Source organism: Protopterus annectens, chromosome 4.part1 (assembly GCF_019279795.1).
Source record: "Protopterus annectens isolate FY-2018-M chromosome 4.part1, PAN1.0, whole genome shotgun sequence".
Taxonomy (NCBI): Eukaryota; Metazoa; Chordata; order Ceratodontiformes; family Protopteridae; genus Protopterus; species Protopterus annectens.
Window position 1 is genome coordinate 308854156 of NC_056734.1, and position 14967 is coordinate 308869122.

A 14967-nucleotide genomic window follows, 5' to 3' on the forward strand; every position below is an offset into this window, starting at 1 on the left:
TAGAGGACAATTTTCTGAGTATTGGTTTAGTAGTTAGTTTAGGGCTGGAGTTCTGTGGGGATTCTTTAGTATGTTGAAAGTGAGCACTAGTTGGTGGTAACTAATTAATTGAGGGAATTCTAACCACTGTAGCTCCTTTAGGGCAAGACAGTGATGGCTTCTAAAAGTGGAGTTATTGGTGAATTTTGCAATTTTGTTGTAACGTGATTCTAGTTTGTCTAGGTCTGTTTTCCTGATGTGGCTTAGGATTGTTGATGTATACATTAGGGTAGACAAAAGGTGGGTTTGGGCTAGGGTGATTTGTGCTTGGTCTGATAGAAACTGTTTATATTTGTATAAAGTTCCTAATTTTTTATGTACCTTTTTAATGGTTTGAGAGATATGGAAACCAGCATGAAGATCCTTATCTATTTCAACACCGAGGAGCTTAGTATGGGGGTAGGGAGAGATTATGGTGCCGTTTTTGGAGGTGATAATGAATGAAGGAGGTGTGGTTCTGAATTTGTTGGGGGTGGAAAGAAGTAATTTGGTCTTGTTGGGGTTTGGAATCAGTTGGATATCAGTAATTCATTTTGCCACAGAGCAGAAGGATTCTTGGGTAAGCTTTTAAAGAGTGGTTATGGATATGAGCAGATTAGGGTTGAGTCATCTGCGTACTATATAAGTGATGCATGCAGGATGGAGGTATGTAATTTGTTGGTGAAAATGGTGAATAGTAGAGGCCCCAGTATTGATCCTTGTGGAATGCCTATAGTAGCTGGTAGTAGAGGTGATAGTACACCTTGCCATTTGACTGATTGTTTTCTATCAGACAGATTGTTTTTTAACCAGAAAGTAGTGGTGGGGGCAAAGGACATGGTGGATAAAGTGTCTAAAAGTAGGTTATGGAAGACCATGTCAAATAGATCTAAGAATATGGCCGATATGAAGTTGCTGTTGTTTCTAAGTTGGTTAACCTGGTTAGTAAAGGAGAGAAGAGAAGTAGTTGTACTATGGTTTGGGTGGAAGCCATGATGTGTGAAGAAGAGAAGATTATGTGAGGTTAAGAAGTGCATCACTTGGGTGTGAATACATTTCTCCAGGAGCTTGGAAAGGGGGAATAGGATAGCAATTGGGTTTTAGCTTGATAGCTCATAGGAGTTGCTGCCTTTGTGTAGAGGAATAATATATGACACTTTCCATAGTTGGGGGATGTAAGCTTCTTGTATGGAGCAGTTTATAAGAACTGAGACAGGGTAGGCTATAGACTCTGCAGCTAATTTTAGGAAATTAGTGGGTAAACCATCTGCTGTGAGAGTGGTAGGTTTTAGTTTTGAGAGTAGTTTCTTTAACTGTGGAGGTTGGTACAGGTGAGAGTGTAAAGGAGGATATATTATTGTGATCTGTAGTTGGGGTGAATATAGAGTCATTGTTAGATAGCTGAGTGGATAATGACAGAATAGATTCTGTGAAGTGATGGTTAAATTGAGAAGCTATGCTGTCATTATTAGTATTGGTGTTGGAAGCTGGGGTGGTAGTTTTGCCGGGTTTCAGAAGGGAATTGATAGCTTGCCAGAACTCTTGGGGTTTTTTGGAATGTTTGTTTTGGATACCTAGGAAGTAGTTTTGTTTATCCATTTTTGTTTGTTTTTTGGCCTGATTCCAAAGTTGTTGATATTTTTGTCTATCTTGGCTAGTGTTATTATTTTTCCAGATCTTCCAGGTATTATCTTTATAGCCAAGGGGAATAGTTAACTTTAGTTGTAAGTTTCCTCATGGGAGCTACTGTATTTATAACAGTCATAAAAGTACTATTGAAAAACTCAACTGCCTGGTCTAATGGTAGAGTTTGTAGTGGATGCCAGTTACATTGTTGTAACCTGCTGTTAAGAATTTGTGGATTTACTTTGTGCTCATCTCTAGTTTCCTTATACAGTATGGGTTTGGGTATGTTTACCTGTTTACGAAGGAGGAATGAGGGGCAGTGGTCACTCAGTACATCAGGTTGGCAACCCACATGATAATTTTCTTTGGTGAAATTAACTAAAGTCCAACCAAGAATGGAATGTTTTTTGAATTTTTTTGTCAACTCTGGTGGGTTCTTGGATTAATTATGAGAATCCAAATAAGTTAATATGGTTTGAGGGATTGTTGGAGTTGCAGGCTAGCCAGTCTAGGTTTAGGTCGCCTAGCAGGATAGTTTCTTGGGGCAGGTTGATTGTAGCCCATTGTAAAAATGTTATAAACAGGAAGCTATTTAGATTTATTGAGAACAAAGCAATGCTATGCTGTGTATACTTTAGGTACACAAATCTGAGCATATTATTTTCATTTTTTGTAAAACATGCAGATTTGGGGCAGATTGAATGGAAATGAAAGGAAGAATATACTCCAGGTTAGATCGAAGGACCCCAGTAGCAATGACTTATCTGGTATAATTACTAAGTAAGTTTGATATCATACAGCCTACCTTGAGCTACCTTGGTTTTGTTGCACAGCATATTAGAAGAAAGATAAAGTAAGATGTAGATTGAGGCCAAAGTATTTTTGCTGTGTTACTGCTAGAATGCAGTTGTTTACAGGGTCTGAAATATGGATAAGCCGTGCACAAGCAAGAGTCTTAGCTGTACCAAATAACATCAAGATGACGTCATGGTGTTTACTGTAAGTCTGCTCTTAAGTATTCAATTTCACTGTCAAGTAAAATCATTTTGAAGGGTGGTACAAATTATATTTTGGAAGGATGCTGTCCTTGTGATGACAAAGTCATCTACATAAAGGGTGCATTTGAGTTTGAGAAGGTGGCAAGAAAGGTCATTGATGTATATGGGAAAAGGAGTGGCCCAAATATTGAACGCTGTGGTTCATCCACACTACAATGGAAGTTGATTGAATAATAAGGTCATAGTAAAGATGCATTCCTAAGACAGACATTGAAACGTGTGCATAACTCATTGGACAACCTATGGTTATTTACTTTGGTTAATACTAGGAAATGGTCAGTACACTCCAGTGCCAGTTTAAAGTTAAGGAATAATGGTTCAGTTAATCATTCATTTTGTGATGAAATAAATGTTATTAGTAAATAGGAGAATGGCAGTAGCAGTTCTGAACATGTTTACTTGTCTATTAGAAAATTATATTGAATATAGAAATGTACTGCCTGTTCATAAATTTATTTTCTCAAGGATTTAATGAGAAGGTTTAAGCTAACAATAGATCTGTTGTCCTCCAAGATATTAGGAGTGGCTGTTTTTGTTTGAAGGATAATATTTGCTAACTTTAGTAAATTGGGTATACACTTCATCGTCAAAGTATGATTGTAGATGAAGGTCGTTGGGACAGAGAGTAGGTACTCTCCTAGTCTGAAAATATCTGAGTAATAGTATAGAATGTAGAAGGGCCTTTGCTGAAAAGGGGCTAGTATTTCTGCATAAATAAATGGAAATAAATAAATTCACTATTATTTTTTAACTTTTATGTTGACCTCTTTCCTGATGATTGCCTTGAAACAGAACTGAAGGTCTTCAAGATATTCCTGAGGTGGTGTCATGGGGTGGTGGGGTTAAAGTCTGTAAGCTTGTTAAGATTGTTGTGATTATGTCTAGGAGGGTTAATTGTGTTGTGCTTAAAGCTATATATAGCTTTAGATGTGATATCATGTGTTTTCATGTAAATATTTAATATCCAGTGGTTATCCAATGTTTTTATGCCAGTACAATATTGACTTGGATCATCAGTGTTTTTGCTTGTTGCACTCCTCAAATTTTACCCTGTTTCCAGCAATTTTAGCCTTTTTTTCTAAGTTATTTGGTAACGTGAGAGTTTGTTAGCATTATATTGGTCTTGATCCCTGCATTTAATGCACTTTGAAAGTTGCTGGGTTCAGTCACCTGTTTTTCAGTGAGGATTGTGATGATGAAGCCATACTTTGAGTTGCAGTTATTTGTGCTGCACATAATTAACATAGCCATTTTTAAATGGAGAGGTCCAGGGAGTATCACCTTCTGGGATAAGATGACAAGTGCAAGTGATTTGGCTGAGGTGTGTATAGAGAATGTAGTGTACGATAACAGAGTAGTGCATGTAGTTATAAAGATCCATGTGAGCTTTTTTGTTAAAGACTGAGTGGTTAAATCTGGGCAAGGTTATCCACCACATAGAACTGTTTTATGTGGGTTTTATTAATGTTGAATTGGTACAGTTATGCATTTTTATGTGGCAAATAACATGCAGAGGGTTGGGGTGTCAAAAGGAAAGAGGCATTCCACAGATGGCACAGAAGGGGAAAGTGATGTGTGGACATATGTAAGTATTACTATGGGGATTGATGGCTGGGGATGAGAGTGGGAGGAGATAAAAGCATGTCAAGCAACAGGCTGCTATGTGTAGCAGTCACTGTGAACATGCACCCAACCTGCACAGTAGCTCAGCATAGACATAAAAAGTTGTTATATGGATCTTTTTCCTTGTAGTCATAAATTACTGTTAGCTATTACTGTAAAAAAACAGTATTGAAGGAACCCAACACACTAACAAGAGGTGAACAGCACTAATGGATTCACTTTAACTAACTCAGCTTCTATAGATGTTTAAAATTGCTAATACATTTTAATTGTTTATGAGTCAGCCCTGCACAGGAGGTTTTATCATATCCACCCCATGCCTCCATCACTTCTGTTGTCCTAGGTAGATAATTGCTCCATTAGATTTGCATGCTAGAGATGGATGTTGTAAGGGTATTTTTGTTGCTTTTCCACAACATTGTTTCATACACTTGCATCATTAAGTAGCCTACAGCTATATATCAACAACTTATTCTTATTTATTTCTCTGTTCCATTTTTAATGTCTGTTTTAATATAACAGTCAATCCCAGAAAGCATTTGCTTTGGAATTAGGAAAGCCAAGTTCTTAAATGCTTGGGTATAGCTTATTTTTGTCATGCACTGCAGTTGTGCATATTTTGGTTGCTTGCAACAAAACATCCTAAAACATATACTTCATAGGCTGTCTTTACAGCAGTTTATTCCAGCAGTAGCTTTTTGCATTTCTTCCACTTCATAGTTATTTAAGTATTTCTGTAAGAATGCTTTACTGCCTCAAGTACAGTTTGCCATAATATTACTTCTGCGAAAATGTAATACATACTCTTTCTGTCCTAGAATACATAATGGATGAGACTAAAGCTTACATTTAAGAGCTGATTCTGATGAAGACACAATCTCATGGATGTAGCAGAAATGAGACTGAACATTTGGAAATTTACTCTTACTTCTCATTTTAGGTACATCAAATTCCATCAGTTTGACTTCGCTGTTATCTTCAAACACAACAACAGCAGCAGCACTCCGTAAGTATTCATTTATCAAAGTACAGCTCTGCTGATGTTGATGATGTAGTTGCAGTGCTGACCCATGTTTTTAAAGCAATTAAGCAAGTGAAACAAGTGAGTTTTATATTAACATAAAGCTGTGTTATCTTTATCTCACGTTACACTGCTGATATAAAATTATGTTGGCAGTCAAGTAAAATGGCAGGATGACTAACAGATATCTTCTGGCTTTTCCCAGTTAGGGGTCACCACAGTGGATCACCTGTCCACTCATGATTGGCAGTGCAGTTGTACGGTGTTGAGTTGCCAGCGAGGCACCCAACCTTCCACAGAAGGCACACACACTCTCACACCTAGGGCCATTTTAGAGTGTCCAATCCACCTACAGCATGTCTTTGGGATGTGGGAGGAAAACGGAGTAAACCCACGCAACGGCACGGAGGACATGCAGACTCTGCACAGAAGGCAGCCCAGCTGAGGATTTTACCAGAGAACCTCTTGCTGTGAGGTGGCAACGGTAACCTCTGCACCACCACAGCTGCACAGATATAATTTTACTATTTATAATGCAAAATGTTTACTTAAAAGCCTTTACAATTAATTTCACACAATTACTTTTTTTCCTAGAATTATTGCCATTGAAAAACACCTACCAGATGGTACCTCTATCATTGCTTATTTTACAAAAATCTACCTATCATTAGATTTGCACTGGAAAGCAGGAAATCAGAAACTGATATACTGTTTTTTTTTCTGCTCTGTCTTCAACATATGTGTAAGTTGGAAAATTTTCCAAATGTCATTATAGTCATATAGGAAAAGTAACAAGATGCATAAAGTTCTCACAATGCTTTGAAAGTGCAGTTTTGTATTCTTTTTCTATTTGAGCAAATCTATTAAGACATTTGTTACATATACAGTTTGCATTCATATCACACATTTGCACAACATTGAACATGAATTGCAGAAATGCATAAAACTGAAATATTGAAAAACCATACCTTAATATGTTGAATAAATTATAACAAATGGACAGAGTTGTTTGAGCTTGAGAAGTCGATGTTTTGAAGTCTTCTGCTGTATTTTATGATTGCACATGGGTCCCTATCACTTGATCGAGCTTTCAAAAATTACAAATTCATATGGGGAAATAATATGATCCAGTTTTTGAAAGCTCAAAGCTTTTGAAAGGAGATTGTGGTGCAGTAAGGATCAGGAAATTGACCCTTTTCCTCACTGTATTGCAATCTCAGAGTTGGTATATATAATTTGTAGGGTATGTGTGTGTGTGTGTGTGTGTGTGGGGGGGGGGGTAAACATACAAAAAGGTAGATTTTTGATTTTTTTTCTTTTTTTTTGTTTTGATGTTTGAGTTTTCAGAAACTTGAACATATGGTTGAGAGCATATAAATTCGACTTTCCAAAAACTTGAACATCTGACATAGATCTTTGCACACTTGATAGTTTTGGGCTGTGTGACTATTTTACACTAATTTGAAAAACATGAAAAATAGTGAATGACAACCATTGCATTCCACTACATTTGACATTTCTTACATTCCGTACATTGAAATGAGGCAACTAACATTGACTTTTTTCTTAAAATACGTTCTCTGTTTCACTAAATAAACCTAAATGTACTAGTCTTTTGCAATGCACCAATACATTCTGTAGATAAATAAGCTATCCTTCTGTACCATGCATTATTGCTGTAAGAAGTTCTATTTTGATCTGCACAGGGAATACAGAATAATAGTTTCTTTACTCCCTGCTACTCTTCAGTGATGTTCCAGAAATGTTGTTGTGTCTTTCGGCTTTTCCCGGTTAGGGGTCGCCACAGCGGAACTCTGGTCCACTAATGATTGGCAGTAGATTTTATATGCCGAGTTGCCAGCCTTGACACACAACCTTCAACAAAGGTAGACCCATTAACGCATGTCTCCACACAGAAGACGCTTTAGCTGAGAATCGAACCGGACAGCGTCTTACTGTGAGGCGACAACGCTACTGCAGCACCACCACCAAATAACTACTGAAAATATCTTTGTGTTATACTCAATATAAGGAAGTTTCCAGTTATGTCAAACCAAAACACTTTTTTTGATAAAGGAGTAAACATTATCTGAGTGCGCTGTAAGTCCCAGTTGACTGATTATTTTAATAGCTTTGTTATTTCCAATCATTTCCACTGAAACAAGTGAGAAAAGATTCTGAGCCGAATCCTCAGCCCTCTGTCCTTCCCATTTTTGCCTTACTCTTACACTTGCCTCACTTATTGACATTCTGCTTTGAGACCCTATACATTTCCTGGTAATATCCTATGAAACTGGCAAGACCAGTTGCTACACTTATTTTTTTGTCTACTGACCCCTGAAATCAATGATTGGAGTCACTGCTCTTATTTCCTACACTTAAACTTCCACCGGATCTTTTGTTACCTCTCAAAATAAATTAGTTTTCTCCTCCCTTCTTATTTGCTTTTCTGTCTTGCTCAGTTTTTTTTTCCTACCTCCATCTTCAGTTTAACCTTTGTTTTGACAAAGAGACTGCATTTTCTAGATCACTTTTCAGCTGAACATTGTCCTAATACAGCAGTTATATGTTTCCCTTCTCACATTCCCACCATCATACTTTTCTAACACTGGCATTTAGTAAATTGTTTTCCCTACCGCAGCCTATATCATTCTGCATTTCTCTTCCTTCCTACCTGGAATTATTTTATACTAGGGAAATTTAATGGCATTCTGCTTAATAGCATCTCCTATAATCCTACTTTCCCTTATTATCCACTTACTGAAGATATTTCCCTGTATTTTAAAGTTTCCTTCTCCTCTGAGTTCTTGCACTTGTTCATCATTATTAGCATCTCAGATCCAGCAAACTTCATTTTATCCTTTGCTCTCACACCTTGTTCTGAATTTTTCTAGTACTTTCAGCTGGCACTGAAGTCAGATCTGGCCCACTGTCACTGTAATAATCCCTCATGCAGTATTGATTTCTGATCGGAAATTGGTATCATTCCATCTTCAGGTCAAAGATTTGGTCTTTTGGATGCTGTAGCATTATACAGTAAGTTAGATGATCTTTAAGCCTGGATACTGGAATTTGACCTGGCTTTACTTGCCATATGTGTAGGATATTTGTATGGTTAAATCACTTGGTCCTAGAACTGGTGGTGGCTACTTCCTTCTCTTTAAAAATGTCAGCTATATGTCAGAGTTCTAGCTGCCGTCTGAAATTCTGATGACTTTGGCTGTAACTGTACAGTTTCTGAGCTCATAATTTGCTGTTCTACTAAACTTACTTTTGCTGTAGGTTGTCACCCTACTCCTCAGCTCCTCAGATTTTGGTAGAATTCTAAAGGTTCTCCCTCCACATATTCTTCAAAGAAACCAAAACATTTTTTTCCTGGTGGCCTTCGTTATCAAACTGTTTGGTCCAAAAAAGCATGACCATTCTTATCCATGTTCCAGTCCCATACCTTGACCGTATTCACTGTAGCCATTAACTATCTACACTAAACATCTGTCAAGTGGCCACTCTCTTCTGGATCCTACATATTCATTGCTTTCCATTCACCTCCTCTTTAACTGAACGTTATTTGCCAATCATCTCCTGCCTGCGTTTTCACTGTCTATTTTTCAGAGGCCATCGAACTTCAGTGCTCCAAAGATGATGACACCTATTCCAACTTCAGTAACCTAATATACATATTCAAAGTAAGTTCTTGCTATGCATAAATAAGAGAAAAAAAGCAGATGAAAAAGCTTGAAGACTAATAACATGAGCACATGGATAACAAGGACACCTTCATAAACTCATGTGCAACAAGTGAAATCTGCCTTTCTGACTTCTAGATCTAGAAATAAGCTACTGGCAGAATCCTTGTGCACCTCTGCCATGATTTAGTTAAACTTTCATGCAGTCAGTGTATTAAAACTATTTTTGCACTAGTTGATATAAATTCCTCACAAAGAAAACTTTATATAAAAACCTATCTGTATTGATGCCACCATCCCTCCAAGAAAACAACAACAACAAAAAAAATGATAATAATGCCAGAGCTATGAGAAGTTGCAAATTTTCCAAACAGAGGAAGCGTTTTTTTGGTGAATGATGTGGTCTTGGGGAAACAATATAGAACCCAGCCACACCCAGACAATACAGTGATGTTGCAGATGCTATTAGAATTCAAAAAACCTGCAGTCTGCCATCATAAGGAAGTCACAGATTTTTTTTTATATTTATCATTTTTTCAGTTTTTACATTTTTCAAAACAGTGCAACATTTTCCTATTCTTTCATTATAATTTCAACATAAAATACTAATAACTGTGTTTATAAGCCATAAACCATAGTAAATCAATAACAGCATTTCTTTTAATACCTATTGGATCATTCCATAAAGCAATGTTCATTATTTCTCCTCCCTTGGCATTACATCACAACCTTTACAAGCCCCCTCCCCCTTTGCAGTTGCACCCCTAAGGCTTCTCAGATTATCCTTACCTACCTACTCACACTCTGTTGCTAACAACCACTTCTAATTACATAATCACACATTGTGTTTGTGAAATTAATATGAACGGGATCAAATAAGCAGGAAAAGTGTAAAAATTTAATAAACCAGCAGGTATCATAAAAATTGCAGTACTGCATACTATGATCGTTAAATAGAATACATTTGGTCAGATTAATATCAGAAGTTAAAAAAACTTTTTTTTTTATTTTATATTACTTTTGTTTACTGGGTTTATCCAACTGGCTTTTGGGAAAACATGCTCCGATATATTAAATTTTTTCAACAGACATTCAGTAACATACAGAAATAAACATTAAGTAATATATATTACAAATTCCACATTCATTTCTACATTTGTGCAGTGGCATAATGAATATTTTTTCTTTCCATAGTGCTGGGACTTTATTTTTAAATATAGCTCTACTATTCAGAATTGAAATTGGATGCGTAATAGCTCCAGATGTTTTTTTTTTTAAGATATTTGCCAGGTAGGTTGTTAGGGGCAGTTGCAGTAGACTAACCTTTTGAGGAATTTTTTGATGGTATCAGTGGGAACTAGTTGGAAGAAGAAACACTGAAGGATGTTAGTTGATTGAGTAAGGAAATCAAGAGCTTGATTAGTCATGTAGTCAATGACTGTATAGTCTGCTTAAAGTGGGTATTGAATTGGTTGGCTATGACATCCATGGTTGAATTTAGTACTAGGTGACCCAGTCAGTTGCATAGCGCCCAGAACTGGCTTGGGGACCCAATAAACATTAAAAAACATCCTATATTTCCCCATTTACCCCTTACTGTTCCACTGCTGCACTGATTACCCCTATCCAGTTGCTGCTGTTTTGCTTAGTAAAAGCTCCCAGAAGTCTTCTGTCATTGCCTCAAAGGTAGAGTCAATGAGAGAAGACTTCACCTAAATGAAAGTAGAGCTGTTTTTACATTTCAGCTAAATGAAATTAAAGGTGGGAGCAGCCAAGGAAAGTCTGATGTAGCAAGAGATTGCTGCACAGTTTTGAACACTGTTAATGATGGGCCACTGAACCTAATGAAGATTGCCAGCAAAGCAAGCCTGGATATTTAAAACAGACACAACAGTCCTAATGAGACTAGACTTGTAAGGATGGACTAAAATCACTAAAAGCTGAATCACAGGAGTGCAAATGTTATATAATGTAAAAATAATTGTGTCTGTGCGAGTGTGTGCATATGTGAGTATGCAAGTGTTTACTAAAATGAAGTATTCTACATTTATCCACATTTAAATTGAAACCACTGGTGCAAGGGCAATGTTCTCAAATTAAATGCAAAAAAATGTAGCATTGTTCAGTATGGTAAACAAAGCATGTTCATATACCATATAGGACACTCATCCCTCTAATCACACTCTTTCATAAGAGATCTAAGCACTCTCGTTGATAATTCTTTTTTAATTTGCCCATCACGTCTCTACAGTAGTTAGGAATGCCTTCTATCTGGTTCATCTTATTTCCAAAAGTATCTCAGTTGATCTAAAGAAGTCTTAATTCCGCTTTACTTGTATCTCAGCAGACACATTATTGAATGTAATTTTTGCCACATATTTGTCTAAACATATCAGTAGACTTAGGAGACCACAAAGATCCATTAATAAAAAGACCAGTGGCCTCAAAAATCGTAGGTGTTAGGTTAACCTCCCTCTGTGCACTCAGTCTGTTATAAACTCCTCCACTGAGATTTGTGTCTGGCCTTTTGAGGCATAAATGATGCAACTCACTTTGACATGCTATTCATTCCACAAGAAATGATACCTCAAATATCAAATTAAAGAAACTAAATCTTCATTAACAGATAAATAAAATGCATTGCCTTGATTGAGTTATAGCTTAGCGTAACCCTCACCTCTAAAACAAGCTTCCATTACATGTCAAGCAAAGTAAGGAAACCTTAATGATTAGATGGGTAGCCCCAAATTCTCCACAAGTATCTTGTTTTGCCTTCCTTGAGAATGAAGGTAACTTTTGAATTTTTTTTTTTTTGGCTAGGTTTGTAATCGACTGCAGACTGATTGCCAATTACCTATCTATGAACCTATGAGCATATCCATATTGTAGGGGTTAGGAATCAGGTGTTATCTTCAAATTTTCTTTCAACAGGTGTATGACGTTCCAATAGATGAACATTAGGGGAGCTTTAAGTACTTTAGCTCTTGCTCAATTGACAGTTTATCAGCAGTAGAAAGGTTCAGACCAGTTCTTTATTTGTAGAAGTCCAACTGTTGGATAAAGCTGCAAAATAATTCAGGACTACCATCTGAAACATAAAAAGACTGCAAACTGGGAGCCATTATTGAATCCCCAAATGATGTGGATACTCTACAAAAGGGCCTTACAGAAAAAGATGCTTGGTGCCAGAGCCATGGGCTCAAGCTCAATGCCAAGAAATGTATTGTTATCCCCTTTGGGAAAAAACATGTATCCATGAATTACCATATAGGTGGCAGTACACTAAACACAGAAAGTGTGATAAGAGACTTAGGGACACAGGTGGACAGTGGTCTCACCTTCGATAATCACATCGCCACAACAGTCAGGAAATCCTTCTATGTGGCACACCTCATCACGAAGGGCTTTTCATCCAGAAAAAGGAGGTCATTGTCCCACTGTACTCATCCCTCATTAGACCCATTATAGAATACAACGCCCCATTTGGTATGTACCTCTCAAGACATCTGCAACAACTGGAAAGGCCTCAGAAATACCTCACTAAAAGAATCACAGGCCTAAAGCAGATGCCCTACGCTGACCGTCTTAAAAAACTCCAGCTATACTCTGTTGCATATCGTCTACTCAGAGGCGATCTCTGCTTAACATACAAGGCCATGTCAAACCCAGAGCTGTTGGACATGCTACACTTAAAGAAATCCCAATCCCTCAGAGCTACATGCTCCAGGGATCTAAACCTTGTCATCACAATAAACAAAACATGCCGGAGGGATAGGTTCCTGACCCAGAGACTCCCCAGACACTGGAATAGATTGCCCATACATGTCAAGCAGAGTGCCTCTTTGGACCTCTTCAAGAGGAATCTTGACGATTGGATGGGAGAAAGGAAATTCACCCCAGGGTCACGTCAGTCGCCCTGCTAGACAGGGGTCCAGGAAAGTAAATAATGTGGGAAGAAATAGCCAGGGAATTGTTAAGGTTAGGCTTGTATAGGCCGTAGGGCTGATAGCCTAGTACCAACCTATGAACCTATGAACCTATTTTCAGAGAGGCAATGTGTTCTGATTCTTGTTATACAATTAAACATGCTGCTTTGATTTACAGATATGACCCTCATGGAAATGAGCTGTTATTTTCTTATTGCCTAAGCCTTCTAAGTATGAAGAGTTACGTGTTTTCTATTGGCCAGTAGCCCTATTAAATATTGATAACATGATTGATATGACAACATGGTCTTACAGGCCACAGTCATTTTTAGTTACCTTATGGATAAGGATTAGTTTTTTAGGACTAGATGTTTTTGATAATATCATACCTTTTCTGCTTGTGGAATATGTAAATACAAAGGAATATCCCCTATACAATTCTTAATTTTAATGGCAAAAAAAGCTTTCGATGAAATATTTAGAGTTTTTTCTGTTTGAGATATTAAAGGTGATGGTATTACCCTAGGATTAGGTGGATACATTGCTGGGCTTATGTTTGTCCTCATTCTGGATGCCAAGTTCTAATATTTCTGGTGCGATCCATATTAACAAGGACACAGAATAATGATGACTACTGTTACTAGTATTTGTTTCCCCAGTAAAACCTTGCCTTAGTGTTAGGGGGATCCAAACATATCCAGGGAGGACATTTGGATGGAATCAGTCCTGAAATTTACCTTTTTGCTGCTGACCTAGAGATATTCTCAAAAAAAGTGAAGAGCAATGCAAAACCTTCAGACAAGAAACAGTCACTAAAAAGGAATGACAGACCGAAATTTGAAATGTTTAGTGCTTTTGTCCTTTAATATATTGCAGAACTTATTCACAACACTTATAAATATTTATAACTTTTTATATCTTAAATAATGTCATTGTATTTTGTCATTGTGTATAAACAATAATGGACTTGTGGGTGTGTGTTATGAGGATTTATCCATAGTTGACTGTGCCCTGTGATCAGATCAAACCGGGCCAGCCATAGGTAAATCCTCATAAACCCATGCCCACTCATCAGTTATTGCTTAAGTAGACCACACTATCAATTAATCTTAAGGTACTTGTTGAGGGTTGCTCAATAACATCTGACAATGCTCAAGGATTCTCTCCTTCCTTTGGAAACAAATTTGTTCTGACATCATCTTCAAAATTGGAGTCTGTTTTTATTGTCTTGAGAAAGAGAGTGAGTGTGAGAACAGATAAGGTATTTCAACTTTCACAACAGAAGTTTGTCATCCATTTTAGCTGTTGGCCCCTTATGCCTACAAAATGAACATAATTTCTATGCAGCACCTTTTCTTGTGTGTGTGTGTGTGGGGGGGGGGGGGGTCAGGCCATTCAAGGATCTCTAGGTACATACTAGCTATAAAGAAGTAGTACTCATAGCACTTGCTAAGAGACATGCTTGAAGTATACCCCAGATACAAACTGTAATAATAAATAGGCTACTGCTGTCACATATTCTGCATAGGAGAACAGGCTATGTTTTTTGGGAACGTTCACATTTTAGAAATATTTGGTTTTGGTAACAAAGAAAAATCTAGATGCTTAGAGAATATAGAAAAGACAAGGGGGTTATGCCTATGCAGTTCTTTCTTTTCAAGAATTGCAGATGGAATAAGTCCCATTCAAGGATGAGTGCTTTAAATGTACTTAGCCTGCCAACCATAAAGCGTTCTTGTAGTCTTTATAAGTCATCTTCACAGAGTATTTGCCCATTCTCTCCTCACAGGACGAGAGTTGTTCCCAGACCATTCATTCCTGCGACAGGAAAACTGATCACAGAAGCTATCACTCAGCCAGACATCAGGGCTTTCCTGTTTATGACTCGAACTCCACCCCCATGCATGCCAAGTAACAGGTCTCCAGGAAGGATACACAGTGGGAAATGGCTTATGACTGTCACACTTGAACAAGTAACATAAATCTACAAATGTCACTGCTTCCTGGAA

At 37.4% G+C, this 14967-nt stretch overlaps 1 protein-coding gene across 1 annotated transcript in view; it reads left to right on the top strand.

Annotated features, from left to right (window-relative positions):
* The window catches only part of LOC122800843, a 1417490-nt gene that overhangs the window by 176740 nt on the left and 1225783 nt on the right, over positions 1-14967 (top strand). Inside the window, exon 3 of the mRNA XM_044070157.1 lies at positions 5266-5331. Coding sequence (XP_043926092.1) covers positions 5266-5331 — 66 coding nt within the window. The remainder of the gene's footprint in view (positions 1-5265; positions 5332-14967) is intronic.